Here is a 14,582-nt window from a genome sequence, read left to right on the forward strand (position 1 = left end):
AGGCCAACATTGTAAATATGGACGTATCAATTCATTTGCACCTCATAAAAAGTTACACCGCCAAAATTCGGCGGTGGCACACGCGCGACTCGCACGGTCACCTGCTGTGCCGTGCTACAAACAGTCATTATAAAACGATAAAAAAGTTGCTTTTTTGGCGCTTCGGCTCTTTTTTTTTCTGTTGGAGCCAAAGACTTTCATTCACTCCGCAGCGTAATTACCAATGTAGTCAAATTGCACATTCTTGAGTGTGGGGTTGCATATTTTCCGGCGATTTCGATTGACAGCATCAAATCGAATTCATCATACTTTGAAACAAAATGGAAGAAATGTATGAATTTAAGTTCAGTTGAATGCTACAGCCCTTGACAACAAGAGTCTCAACCGCCATTTTGAAAGCTGGCACTTGGTAGCAGCATGAAGGTGTGGTGGCATTATCCAGGAAAACGCACCAAATAATAAAAGTGCTTTACGAGCACACGGTTAGCATTAGCCTCACGTCCGGCACCCCAGAATAAGATTTTTTTTTTTTTAAATATCTCAAGCTCACAGTTTGAGTAAGAGACAAGGTACACCCTGGCTGAAATGATCATAGGACGCCTGGAGACTCACCATAAAAGGAAATCACACACACAAATGACTTGACCCCAGGATTTGTTATTTTGTTTGACTATTGTCGGCCTGAAAACAACCGCATAAAGGTTGAGAGGTGCGCCTGAAAGGGAAGACTCAAATGTTAACAAGTGAAGCTTTTGTAGCACATCCGTCGCAAGTTGCTGGAGATGACAAGCGAGGTTGAAAAAATCTGTGACATCATCTCAGTGCCTCCAGAAGCAGACCAAAGAGGGCAGCAAGCAGTATGTGTCTGCTTTTCATTTAGTCCCCACTCCCTCCTTCCTCCTTTTCCTTCACAGAGAAGTAAGTGGGAGGGAGGAATCGAGCGAGGCGGCAGAATTCCAAGACTTTGGAAATTTGTCCCATCTCAGCCGTGAACTCGGCGCCACAGCTCCTCTGGGTCGAGACCGAGAGGGTGCTCGCCTTCCTGCCTTCCCGTTCTGTCCTGAGCCCCTTTCCCCACCCTTTGGGATCTTATCGAGGATAATGACCACGAGTCTTCTTGCTGACATCTACAACTGATACGTTTCTTTTTTTCCTTCCACTTCAGAAGAAAGTCGAGTGTGGAGCGCGCGCCGCATCAGCTCAGGGTAAGCTTTGCGACCTCTGCTTTTCGGGCATGACGTGCACGTGTCGATGGTCAGCTTTAATGACAGGCCGCTGGTCCGTTTGGCTTAGTGAGGGGCAAAAGGTGACGTTGGACATATGCGGCTCTGCTGGTGGCAATGCTGTGGTGTGTACCTGGGCCCTCCGGGATTGGCTCAAAATCCAGAAATCAATGCAAACAGAAATCACAGTTTGTTCTGCAGCGTTCTTTTTTTTCCATCACCAAAAGGATAAAAGTACTTACTATATTTTGATAATAATGAACAGTGGATCATATGAACTCGTGTATAAAATCTAGGAAAAATCTTTTAAATATATTTCAGACAATCTCAAATAAAAAACTTGATTCTGTTTTGAAAATCTGGAGAAAATTAAATAAAGATAAATGTGTTTTCTTACATTATAATGATAACAATTTTTTAAAGTTTATTGGACTTCTTTTCTCAACTCATACATTTAAATGGTACAATTTCAGATTGAGTTTTTCAATGCAAGCATTCCAATGAAACAGTACAAATTCAACTTATGGACTTCAAATGTCAGTTTTGTCCACAAATGACAGTTGCTGAAGTTGCTCTGGCTTTTGCATTCAAGAAGATTTGGACTGCCTGCACTTGCATAACTAAGGAGTCTTTTTGGATAGGCGAGATGTTTCCACTGCACCAGTAGCCCCAAACCACACCCTCCTCGCTCGCTCGCTCGCTCACTCACTCACTCTTTCTCAACAAGTGAGCGAGAGAATGGAAAAGTGTCAGGACAGTATTTTTTTTCCACACAACGAGCCAGATGAGTCGTGTTTCGAGGAGAAAGAAGAGAAGGACCAAGTGAAGGGGGGGGGGGGGGGGGTGACATATGACGCCAAGTGTGATCTGTCAATCTCCCGTTTCAGTGCAATTTGCTGAGGACACACACACATTCACCTGCATGGACAAAATCACGATTTTGTCAAATGATGCCTTTGAACGACTAATCCATTCATTAAAGGTTATTTTAATGCACGATGACTTGTCGATTAGCCTCTAGTTTTATTTCAACAAATCTTGATGGCGTTACAAGCCCCAAAGGTTATATCTTTTGCTGTAAGCTGTAGATTGTGGGCCCACTTAACTGGGTGCTCTTGATTTGTGTTCACGTAATTTAGTGGTACCCCCCCCACCTTGGCTGCTCGTATTGTTTCTGGCAGAAGAACTCCTAACAAAGGTTTTGAAGAAATAGACTATAAATCAGCATGTTTAATAGCTATTCCACTCTCTCATGCGGACTCGCCTTTTTTTTCTTCTTTTTTTCCCCTCCGTGATGCGGTGCAGATGTTTGGAAACTTGGAAGGTTCTGAAAGCTTCTCTATTATTTATGGCAGCAGATATCTGTAATTGCAAAGGGTGTAAATCAACAGTCTTTGAACAATGCAACTTGAAAATCGAACGTCTCCCTCAATGGCGACTCTTGTCCCCGTTGCCATCCCGTGCCAAGGTGACGAGTCGGCGATGGGCCCGCGATGGGCACCGTCATCCGGCCGGCGCACATCTGCTCCGTGTCAGACGCATTAACACAAAGCAGCTGTGTGGAAAACTAACCCCCCACCCACCCTCTTCCCCGAGCTTGTAACTTTATCATGGAACCGCCTCTCCCATGCGAGTCACATCCTCCAGCTGGGAGGTTCTGCACAAGTCCGGAATTGCTTTGTGCCCAGCAGGTGGCGGTGTGGAGTCAAACCTATTCGGAATGATGCGCCCACCAAATTTCGCGTTTATCGGTAAAATGTATCAAGATTGCTCTGGAGCGAATTCCGTGGAGAAAAAGTATCAGGAAGGAAAAGCGTTTATTTTTAATGAATGGAATAAATCTCGGTGTGTCAAACGCATCTAAGGAAGCCTCTCAAAAAGTAGTTCTGCCTTAGAAGGCCAGCGGAAAGGCACCCTTGGAATTATTATTGCTTGGGTTTACTTTTGCAGCACACAAGGCGACTTTTTTATGAGCTTCGACATGCCAAAACATTATTATGTGTATGTGTATATACACATTTGGAATTTGGTGGACGTGGCTACCGTGACAGGAAATTGGGGAAAGTGGGACAAATAATGGAACAGCTTGTGTTTAAAAAAAAGTCTCAAGCAAGCCTGAAATCTAAGCTTCCAGGGCCCGTTCATCATCGTTCGCAGCTTGAATAACATTTTGTTTCTATTAAGTGCGTCGTTATGTGTGCAGTCTGCTGCGTTCAAATTGTGTGTGTGTGTGTGTGTGGCCCATTCCAATCCCACCTTCGCATTCGTTGCAGCCTGGAGAATCTCGTCCTACGAGCGCCTCTTGGCCTGCTTAAACATCCTAAATATGTCCTTGTCAGCGTGTTGCATAAGATGACTTACGCGGCGTGTTGTCCACACATACACCCACGCGTGCATATACAAACACAAACACAAACACACACGCAGAGTGCTATTTTTGCAAACATATATTTTTGTGGGCCAGCACAGTAGAAAAGTGGTCAGCACTGTTGCCTCACAGCACGAAGGTTCCGCTTTGTGCGGTTGGAGTGTCTCTGCGTGGAGTTTGCATGTTCTCCTAGTGCCTGCATAGCTTTCTAATTTTACAAATAAATAAATAAAATTAAAAAAAACATGGCGAGTTAACTCAAAATTGTCTATTGGTGTGAATGCTGATGACAAATTTGCTTCAGCTATCCACAACTCATTTTTGGTATTGTTCTCGGAAATGATTTGGGGGGAAATTGTTTGATTTCAGATGTCCTTGGCAGTCATTTACCATTAAAAAAAAAAAAGTCTCCGATGGCCCTTTTATTGCTGCTTTGCGAGTTTCAGATTTGGGTTTCACCCGAGTGGACTAACTTGGCCTCATTTTCTTTCCTGTTTTTCTTGTGAAGATGACACGGCATCGGCTGATACCCCTCTGCGCCCTTGTGGGGGTCCTGCTTGCAGGATTTCTTCCAAACCTCCAAGCGCAGGATGGTAAGTTGGCAAGAGTTGACTTTTACAGGTGATTCACAACAGTGAAGAGGCCCTTAAGAAATCCAACTCCAATTAGCTCGATGAAATTTAGCAGTCAGGTAGACCCACAAAAAGCTAAGAATGTTAACGTTAGCACATCAAAGTTTTTAATTGGCCTTTCACATGGCATCCAAATAGCAATTTTTCTTCTTTTTGAAGATTGTGCCCACGGTTTGGCAGCTGATGTATACTTTCTCGTGGATTCGTCGTGGAGTATGGGAAAGGAGAACTTTGAGCACGTCAGACATTTTCTGTACAGTACGATACGAGCGTTGGACCAGGTCGGAGGGGGGAGGTTCAAATTCGCTTTGGTGCAGTACAACACCGAGCCGCAAACCGAGTTCCACCTCAAGAGCTACCCGACGACTGGGGGAGTCCTGGCGCACGTCGCGGCTATGTCGTATCACGGCGGGGGCACCCGGACCGGACTGGGCTTGGACTTCCTGATCCGCACCCATTTGAACGCCGCTTCCGGCAGCCGAGCTAGCGACGGAGCGGCGCAGGTGGTGGTGGTGCTAACGGACGGCCGCTCGCAGGACGACGTGGCCGAGCCGGCGCGAGTGCTGCGGATGGCCGGCGTGGAAGTGTTTGCGGTCGGGGTTCAGGACGCCGTGGACTGGGAGCTCAGGGAGATTGCTAGCCAGCCTCGTCAAACGCACGTGTTCAGCGTCGACTCTTTTGCGGCCTTGCGAGATTTGAGCCGAGACTTAGTGGCAGGGTTTTGCAGCGCCGTGGCGCAGTCGATGCCAAACGAAGCCCCCGGGGTCGGAGGAGGGACAGGTAATGAAATGGGACGGTCGTCCACTACCATACTAATGTGTCCGCATGTGCCGGATGGACTCCGCTGCACATGCGGCTGACTTTTTTTTATTATTAACACAATCGGATTCTCTTTAGAATACGGTAACCTTCTATTATGCACAAAATTAACATCACTTGTGACATGCACATTAAGAAAATCACCTCAGATGCATGCCGTACGTCGACACACAACAATTCGTGTTCTAACCGAACGCACTGAATTGTTCATAATTTGGTCCTTCGGGTTAGGGATATGCAAATGACATTATTGTAATTATGAATTAAATTTTGTATAACATACATATACACACACATCATACCATACATCACCTGCTAATTGACATTGTAAAATGAACCCTCCTGTTGCCTACAATATTTCTTGTCGATTTCAAATTTACATGGCAGTTGTTGACTGCCTAAATATTCCAAATAATATTTCAGATATTTTGCCCCCTCGTCTGACATTGAAAATAGATATATCAAGGTGTTTGTTACCTGATTAGAATAGGAAAATGTAGTAAAGTCAGATTCAAGACTTGGGATGGGGTCAAAGTGATTCCAAAGTGAAGAGGAGGGTTAAGAGCTGACAAAATGTCTCCACAACAGCACAACACGTGTCACAATTTCCACACCAACAATCGCTAACCTCTCACCACCACTTGCTGATGTGTCTTGACAATGTTTGCCCTTTTCCATCCCAATGTGTAAATGTATTTTTTTTGTTTGTGTGTTTGTTTAAAAAAAGTGTAACGTTGTGTATCTGAGACAGTAATGAATCCACCTGGGCTCCATCCTCATCCTGCTGAACAAGTACTGAAAACAAGTCAAGTGTTTGTTTTTGAGATCGTTGCGAACGATCACAACACCAATCTGACTTGGTACAAACTTCCGCAAGCAAAAGGATGAGCCAGCGGGTCATTACTGGTCACGTTTATCCAAGGTCCATAACACGAGTCTGCATGAGTGGCCGACACCAAGGAGTTTGTATACATTTTCAATCCCATCATCAACACCCAATCGATTTTCGCACGGTGTTCTATGCACTCGCCTCCAAAAGTATTGGAATAGTGAAGTCGCCACTAGGTTGTAAAGATGAAGAAGATAAATATAAGACCAGAGCAACATTACATTTTTAAAGGGAACCTCACAATGTAAGATTCCACAAAGAAGTCGACACCATTGTGGTCAACCATGGAAGCTACACGTTCCATCATTGTGAAAGCAAGCACCTCATTCCAAACTACATTTTGAACTATTCGAGTCAAACCAGAAACAATTCAAAGCACTCGGGCAAATCTCCTTGGTTCAGCCGACATGCAGCATGATGTTTTTTGCAATGATTTGTTTGCACTGACTTGTCACCCGAGATCTTTTTTCTCACCTTTTCACCGTTAACCCTTTCACAAGTTCCATTTTGTTTTGTTTCTCTCTCTCTCTCTCTCCCCCCTTAAAGCGCAAGATTCCGCAGACCTTGTACTCTTAATTGATGGATCGCAGAACGTTGGAGCAGCAAACTTTCCATACGTGCGTGAATTGGCATTGAGAATCATTGAGCGCCTCAATGTGGGCAGGGAGGCCGTTCGGGTGGCCTTGGCCCTGTACCACGCCAACCCAGAGATTAAGTTCTATCTCAGTAGCTATGAGAGCAAAGCGTCCGTCCTGGAGGCTGTGAAGGAACTTACATACTCAGGGAGTCCCCAATCTAACCTGGGCCTGGCCTTGGAAGAAGTAGCCCAGAGCCTTTTGAGCCAATCGGCAGGGGGCAGGGCAGAGGAGGGCGTTCCCCAGATGGTGGTGGTTATCAGTGCTGGCCCATCCACTGACGATACCGGCGCCGGCGACCGGTCCCTTAAGCGGGCCGGAGTGGTCACGTTTGGCGTGGCCATCGGTAACACCGCCCCTGCAGATTTGGAAGCGGTCGCAACCGATAGGTCGTTTGTCCTGTCGGCCCCTGATTTCAGAACAGTGACGAGCACGGTTGACCAGCTGATGCCGTTTGTTCAGGGTGTGGTCCAGCGCACCATTATAATACAGAATGAGTTCACAGAAGGTAGGTCACCTTTCTGTCATTGTGGGTTTAAGGGGGCACCCAATGGTCCATATACTCACGTGTTTTTATCCTGTTACTTCTTGTAAAAGTGTCCATTTCAAAATGAACGCACAGCAACAAAAATGACATTTTAGCATTGCAAATATCGTTTGGGTTGAAGATGTTCTACAGCCACAAGTATTTGACAGCATAAAAAGTTTGGCAGTTATCTTTGCTGTTCATTTCAGGGCAACCGGGGAATCAATCGTACAGTAGGTGGTGGTCAGAATCATAGTTTTGATCTGGCAAAACTATTAATAATGTCAGGGTTATGGTTAAAAAAAACGATTTTGATCACCTCTGCTCTTAAATTAAGGCAGTACATCGTCTTAAACCTTCAATTAGTTGGTGGCCATTATATATTGATATATATACTTTTTGTTTGTATATTTAGATGTTTAAATATAGATTGTATTTTTTTATGGACGCAACGGGTTCATGATTTAGCGGGGAATTAGCAATTTTGTAGTGTTTATCGACAGTTGTTAATTTGGTGCTTCCTATTAACCTACGCTCTCTCTTCTTTAGTTGTGGCCGTTGGACCAAGAGACATCATTTTCCTCCTTGACAGCACAATGGGCGCCACTGTTATCAACTCCGTACGAGAGTTCATCCGGAGATTCGTTGAGACCATGCCCATCGGCCCAGGCGGCGTGCAAGTGGGTGTGGCTCAGTTCAGCGATACCCCCCGACTGGAGATCGATCTCAACTCCTATGGAACCAGGGAAGAGCTCATGTCCGCTTTGGGTCGAATCAAACCCAGACAGGGCCAATCGGTCAACATTGGAGCCGCCTTGGACTTTGTGAGGACCAACATGCTGCGGCCTGACAAGGGCAGTCGTCTTCAACAAGGTGTCCCGCAGCTTGTGCTCTTGATGACATCAAAAAAGTCCACCGACGAAGCCATCGGCCCGGCCAGGGCTCTGCAGCGAATGGGCGTATTGACCATGGCCGCAGGTTCCAAGACGGCCGACACGCAAGAGCTGAAAGAGATTGCCTTTGACGAGAGTGTCTTGTTCATAATGCCGGACTTCCGCAAGCTACTCCGCAGCCCCAAGATAATCGTTACCCCGCTTTCCACTCTCGCTGGCGTCGTGGTGACTGAAGTACCCACTGAGCCAGGTCCGGCTTCGTTCTCCAAAAACATGCATGCATTTCATCCATTGAACATTGTTTTAATTTGCATTATTTGTGGTATTTTTGCTTTTCCTCAGTGGTGGAGATAACAACAGTGCAGACCCAAAAAGTGATCAGAGACATCGTCTTCCTCGTGGATGGCTCCAACTACATCGGCAGCAATAACTTTCCCTATGTGCGAGACTTTATGATTAACGTGGTCAATCAACTGGAAGTGAACCCAGAGCGAGTCCAAATTGGCCTCATGCAGTTTGCTGAGCAGCCCAAAATTGAGTTTTATCTCAACACCCTGAGCGACAGGCAAAGTGTCGTGGACCGGATTTCACAACTCAGACTGACCGGAGGCACCGTTTTGAATACGGGCACCGCCATGGAGTATGCCCTCCGTAACATGTTTAGCACGAGGGCGGGCTCACGTAAGAGGCAAGGAGTCCAGCAGGTGCTGGTTCTGATCACGGGTGGTCCGACCCAGGATGCGATAAAGAGTGTTGCTGATAAGGTGGCTCTTGAAGGTGTTCTGACCTTTGTGGTCAGTTCAGGGCAAGCAGACCAGGCTGTGCTGCAAACGGTGGCCTTTGTTCCAGACTTGGCTTACCATGAGGCTAATTTTGCTTATTTGCCAGCTATGGCTGAACAAATCATGCCAAAATTAATCACGGTGGTCGGGGATACGGACTTGACAACAGTCACCGAAGAAGTTGGTGAGGGTTTATTCTTGTCTGACACATTTGAACTTGTTAAACGCATTATAACATCTGCAATACGGCAGATAATTACTGTAAAAATGTCCTTTTTCAATTTTTTTTTAATGATTTTTTCCCCACAGCCGTGACTGGATCCGAAAGGGACGTCGCCTTCCTTATTGATGGTACCGACTCCGTTCGGTCAGACTTTGCTTACGTCCGGGATTTTATCCTCAAAGTCATTGAACCGCTTGACATCGGGCGTGACAAGGTGCGAGTAGCGGTGGTTCAGCACAGCGAGAGGCCAACACCGAACTTCTATCTGAACACCTACCAGACCAAAGGGGAGGTTGTGCAAGCCGTCGGTCAAATGACACTGGCCGGAGGACGTGCTCTCAACACAGGCTCAGCTCTCAAGTTCATGCGGGACAATATCTTGTCGGAGGCCTACGGCAGTCGTAGGGCGCAAGGTGTCCCGCAGTTTCTGATCGTTCTGACCGGTAGCCGATCCAGGGACAATGTGAAGGAGCCTGCCGGCGTGCTGAAGACCGAGGGCGTTGTGCCGTTCGGCGTAGGCGTCAAGGACGCTGACCGAAAGCAGATCGAGGAGATTTCACACAACCCTTCGTTTGCCTTCAAAGTGAAGGAATTCAGCGAACTCGACACCGTGCCTCAACGACTCAATACCTACGTGGCCCTTCCGAAAGCCGAGCTCGACATCGTTCTGCGGGAAGGTAAGGAAAACTTTGATTTCTACCTTTTGCTCAAGGGTTCCCTGAAAATCTGCATTAATGTTTTTCATTTATAGTACAAGGTCATGGTGTAAAAAGAGATATTGTGTTTCTACTGGATGGCTCTGAAAACACAAGAAATGGGTTTTCAGACATCAAACTCTTCCTTAAGAGCATAGTGGAGAGTCTCTATGTCAGTGAAAACCAAGACAGGGTGTCTGTGGTTCAATTTGCCGAAAAGCCCAATGTCAACTTTTATCTGAACTCCCACAAGAGCGAGAGCGACGTTATGAATGCCATTGACAATTTGAGGCACGGTGGTGGAGGGAGACGCCTTAATGTTGGGGCTGCACTGCAGTTTGTGAGACACAGTGTCTTTACGTCCTCCTCCGGCAGCAGGAGGCTGGAAGGAGTGCCGCAGATTTTGATTCTTCTAACTACCGCACCATCGGCCGATGACGCGAGGAGCCCAGCTCTCGCGCTTAAGGACCACGAAATTATGTCTGTGGGGATCGGAGTGGGCGATTCCGATTTTGCTGAATTGGAAACGGTTGCCTTTGAGCCAAGTTTCATATACAAGGTCATTCGTCTTTCCAACTTGCCCTCGATCCAATCTAAACTCATTGCTGCACTGAACTCAAACAAAGATCCCACAGAATCCACATCTGATTTAATAGGTAAGAATCCCATCCTAACAATTGCTTTTCCTTGAATCCTCTTGATACGCGTTCTGCATGAAACATTGTGACATTCTTTTGGTTTGATCCACTCCAGACTGTTTTCCGTGTCGTAGCCGTGCGACCGTGGTGTCCTTTTTCCACGCCACGATTCTTGTTATACTTTGACGTACTAGGGCCTATCTTTCATTCTCGTCTTTGAATGGTCTTTCTGTGTATTCACACGTACGACGCAGGCCGCACTAAGAGGGACATAGTGTTCCTTGTCGACGGTTCAGACGACTCGAGAAACGGACTACCGGCAATCCGGGAGTTCATCAGAAGAATGGTAGAAGAGCTGGACGTTGACGACGATAAGGTCCGAGTGGCCGTCCTTCAATATAGCGACGACACCAGCGTTTACTTCAACTTGGAAGCCCACGATTCCAAACGAGCCATCATCTATGCCGTTAGAAGCCTTCGTCATAAAGGAGGGAGGCCAAGGAACACTGGAGCTGCACTCGAGTTTTTGCGGGATTTCATTTTCAATGCTGACTCCGGAAGCAGGCTTGTCCAGGGAGTCCCTCAGATTCTGTTTTTATTGACCGGAGGCGAATCCGCTGATGACGTTTCGGGAGCTGCAGCTGGCCTCCATCAACTTGGCGTTCTGTCTTTTGCTATTGGAATGAAAAAGGCTCAACAAGAGGAGCTAGAGAAAATTGCCTCCTCTTCTGCTTATATTTTCAATCTACCCTTTTTTGGTGAACTTTTGTCTGTCCAACAAGAGATAGTGTCATTTGTTCAGGTGGGGAAAGCACTTGAGCCTCCTCTAGGTAAGAATTGACTCTGGTTCTGCTTTGTTTTGAGACTTTTGCACCTTTTTCGAGCTTCAACGAAACTGCATCCATCCATATCTGAAACGTTCACGTCGCTTAAAGTTTCTCCACTTGTTCAGAGAAACTTGGATACCCTTTTCCTTCCACGGCTCACCTACTTTTCTCTCTGGAGAGCCTTTTCTTGACAGCTCCACATTGTCTCACTTTCTGAAGCTCCTCCTTGAGCCAATGATTATCGGATCATTGACATCGAACTTGGATTTGATGATGGTCTTCTCTTTCAGGATGCCCTTTGCCTTTTGCATTTTCAAGCGTGTAACTTGTCTTTCAAGAATGATCCTTACAAAGCAAGCCGAGAAACCATGTAAATGATGTTTCTTTAAAATGTGTTTTTGATCCTTAACATGGCTTCGCTCTTTTTTTTAGTGGAACAAGAGTCCCCACAAAGAGACATTGTGTTTCTGGTGGATGGTTCAGATGAAACTCGGAGTGGATTCCCAGCCATTAAAAGTTTCATTAAACAAGTGGTTGAAACACTCACTCTGGGTGAGAACGAGGACCAGGTCTCTGTGGTCCAGTATAGCAGCGATCCACAGTTGCACTTTAGTTTCAACACCTATGCTGATTCACAAGATGTTCTTACTACTGTCGAGCAGTTGAAACACAAAGGTGGTGGGCCTCTTAACACTGGGGCAGCTCTTGAATATGTGAGGACCAACGCCTTTTCAGAGTCCTCTGGGAGCCGGCACAACCAAGGTGTGCCTCAGATATTGATTCTATTGAGTGGAGGGGCATCTCAAGATGAGGTCACGAGCGCTGCGGCTGCTCTTAAACAAGACCAAGTTGTCACCTTCTGCGTTGGAACCAAAAATTCCGATCTACTCGAGCTACAAACAATTGCGCATGTACCATCCTATGCCTTTGCTCTGCGACAATTTGAGGATACTGGAAGAATCTATCAGCAGCTAGTTTCTTTTGTGAAAAGAGTGCCTCGGCAGACCGTATCAAAGCCTCCCACAGTATTAGGTAAGAAATGACTTGCGCCCCTATCATATCTGCCAAATTCTATTTTGGTTTTTTGTGTCTGCCCACCTCGCTACTTCCCTGGCTCCCTCCCTCCCTCCCATACCTGCCATCTAGCGAGCCCGCTCGCTCGCGACCTACCTACCTACCTACCTACCTACCTACCTACCTACCTACCTACCTACCTACCTACCTTTCCCCCCTGTAGCTTTGCTTTGTGTTCCCACAGACCCGGCCGGCCACTTCTCTAACTGTATTGTTGTTTTCTGTTGCCTATGTGGTTACAGATTCCATGAGAAGGGACATTGTATTTTTGCTTGACGGAACCGATAAGTCTGAACCAAGATTCCAAGATATTAAGGATTTTGTGTTAGGGGTAGTAGCAGAGCTTCACATTGATGAAAACAACGACCAGGTGGCTTTGGTTCAGTACAGTGACACGGCACAGATTCACTTTGACTTGAAGCGGTTTTCCTCGGCGGACTCTGTTGTCAGCACAATAAGAGATCTGACTCACAAAGGCGGTTCACCGAACAACATTGGCGCAGCCCTCCAATATTTGAGGGAGCGTGTTTTTACGCCTGATGCAGGGAGTAGATTCCCTCAGGGTGTTCCACAAATCCTTTTTGTGCTGAGCAATGAAAGGTCAGCCGACGACATTAGAGCACCCGTCAGAATGCTGAAAGACGTCGGTGTGATAATAATTGCCATTGGAACAGCGACTGCCGACACCCTAGAACTTCAAACAATGTCTCACGATGCTAAATATGCATTTTCTGTGAGCGATTACAAGGAACTCCTTGTTGCTAAAGAAAGCGTATTGTCGCTACTTAAAGAGGCAGACCACCATTTAGAACAATCAGCCCCAGTGGAGAGTGTCGGTAAGCCGTTCTGTGTGGAATTGTTTCTCGATTTTACGAGAGAATTCTCTTGGTTCAAAAGGATCATTCAAGATGAAAAAATATGAACTTGTCAATGATTGATTATGGTGACTGATTTGTTGTACATTTGTCTCTCTACTACAGAACCAAGGAAAAATGATGTAGTGTTTCTGATCGATGGATCATATGACTCACGAAACGATTTCGAAGCGATACGACAATTTATCGAGCAAATGGCAGACACCTTGAACTTTGACGGCAGAGACCGGATGGCCGTCGTTCAGTACAGCCGCAATTCCACCGTCAATTTCTACTTGAATTCTTATTCGTCTAAGACGGATGTGCTCAATTCCATCCGAAACATGGGGCATAAGTACGGCAGACCCCTCTACCTTGGCAAAGCGCTGGAGTTTGTCAGAGACAACGTATTTGCCGCTTCGGTCGGAGGCCGACGTGCATCTCTGGTTCCTCAGTATCTGTTTGTCTTTAGTGGCGGCAGGTCCAAGGACGATGTAAGAGGGCCAGCACAATCCCTCAAGAAAATTGGAATAAGGACGTTCTCTATTGGAACAAACAATGCAGATACATTGGAGATGCAAAACATTTCCTTCACACCCTCACATTATTTTTCCGTCACAAGCTTTACAAATCTGCCAAGTGTTCATGAGTCTGTCAAAGCCATGATGAAAGATGTTGATGATGCAACTGGATATACACCTGCTGTTGGTAAGCTGTAGACCGATTTGTTTGAAAGAAACTGCACCGTTTGAGAGAATTCATCTGCATTTGTTTAACAGCATTTGTGTGTAATTTCAGGTACCTCCACAGTTACACAATTAGAACTTGGTGGTCCTGCTGATATTGTTTTTCTACTCGCTGGATCTGATGATATGCGAGCAAATGAAGGACCCGTTTTGGACTTTGTGAGAGACTTTGTCAAAAAGGTCGAAATTGGGCCAAGCAATGTACAAGTTGCTGTAGTTCAGTACAGCACAGTGCCCACAGCTGAGTTTGCCTTAAACTCTTACGGCCAGAAAGATGATCTAATGGCTCAGCTTAGTAATGTAAAACTAAGAGGAGGGTCCACAGTGAACACCGGTGAAGCCCTTCAATATGCGAGAAATTACATGTTTACGGCATCAGCTGGAAGCAGAGCCCGGCAGGGAATACCTCAAACAATGATTGTCTTCAGTGGCAAAAAGTCTGACGACAGTGTTGCAGAGCCGCTGAATGGCCTGAGAGAGGCTGGCATTGACCTTTATAGCATTGGAATAAACGGTGCGGATAAACAAGAAATGCAGGAAATATCACAAAATGTTGAAACTGCATATTTTATCCAAGCACCATCCGATTTCCCTGTTGTAATGCAACATTTACTCTCCGCAATTTTATCCCATAGAAGCCTAACCGAGCCTGGTTTTGGTGAGTGTCGTTTTAAATCAATTTGAATGAAAGATGAATCATTTCCGTTTTGGAGAGACAGTATTTTATCGACATGTAAACATATTGCGGCTTTAGTAAA

General features: G+C 46.0%; 2 protein-coding genes across 12 annotated transcripts in view; one reads left to right on the top strand and one right to left on the bottom strand.

The window, feature by feature from the left end:
* mlphb (melanophilin b) overlaps positions 1-14,582 on the bottom strand; it is a 60,046-nt gene that overhangs the window by 15,279 nt on the left and 30,185 nt on the right. The gene's annotated exons all lie outside the window — the stretch shown is intronic.
* Positions 902-14,582, top strand: part of col6a3 (collagen, type VI, alpha 3) — a 36,663-nt gene continuing 22,982 nt past the window's right edge. Inside the window, exons 1-13 of one of the 7 annotated variants that reach the window (XM_068651658.1) lie at positions 902-1,205; positions 4,100-4,184; positions 4,383-5,003; positions 6,478-7,074; positions 7,642-8,235; positions 8,328-8,951; positions 9,077-9,667; positions 9,742-10,341; positions 10,578-11,153; positions 11,583-12,182; positions 12,467-13,060; positions 13,205-13,786; positions 13,877-14,482. In XM_068651658.1, the coding sequence (XP_068507759.1) occupies positions 4,100-4,184; positions 4,383-5,003; positions 6,478-7,074; positions 7,642-8,235; positions 8,328-8,951; positions 9,077-9,667; positions 9,742-10,341; positions 10,578-11,153; positions 11,583-12,182; positions 12,467-13,060; positions 13,205-13,786; positions 13,877-14,482 (6,670 nt within the window). In that variant the 5' untranslated portion in view covers positions 902-1,205. The remainder of the gene's footprint in view (positions 1,206-4,099; positions 4,185-4,382; positions 5,004-6,477; positions 7,075-7,641; positions 8,236-8,327; positions 8,952-9,076; positions 9,668-9,741; positions 10,342-10,577; positions 11,154-11,582; positions 12,183-12,466; positions 13,061-13,204; positions 13,787-13,876; positions 14,483-14,582) is intronic. The other 6 variants (XM_068651660.1, XM_068651659.1, XM_068651661.1 and 3 more) reach the window with 6 other exon arrangements.

Source organism: Syngnathus scovelli, chromosome 8, assembly GCF_024217435.2.
Source record: "Syngnathus scovelli strain Florida chromosome 8, RoL_Ssco_1.2, whole genome shotgun sequence".
Classification (NCBI taxonomy): Eukaryota; Metazoa; Chordata; class Actinopteri; order Syngnathiformes; family Syngnathidae; genus Syngnathus; species Syngnathus scovelli.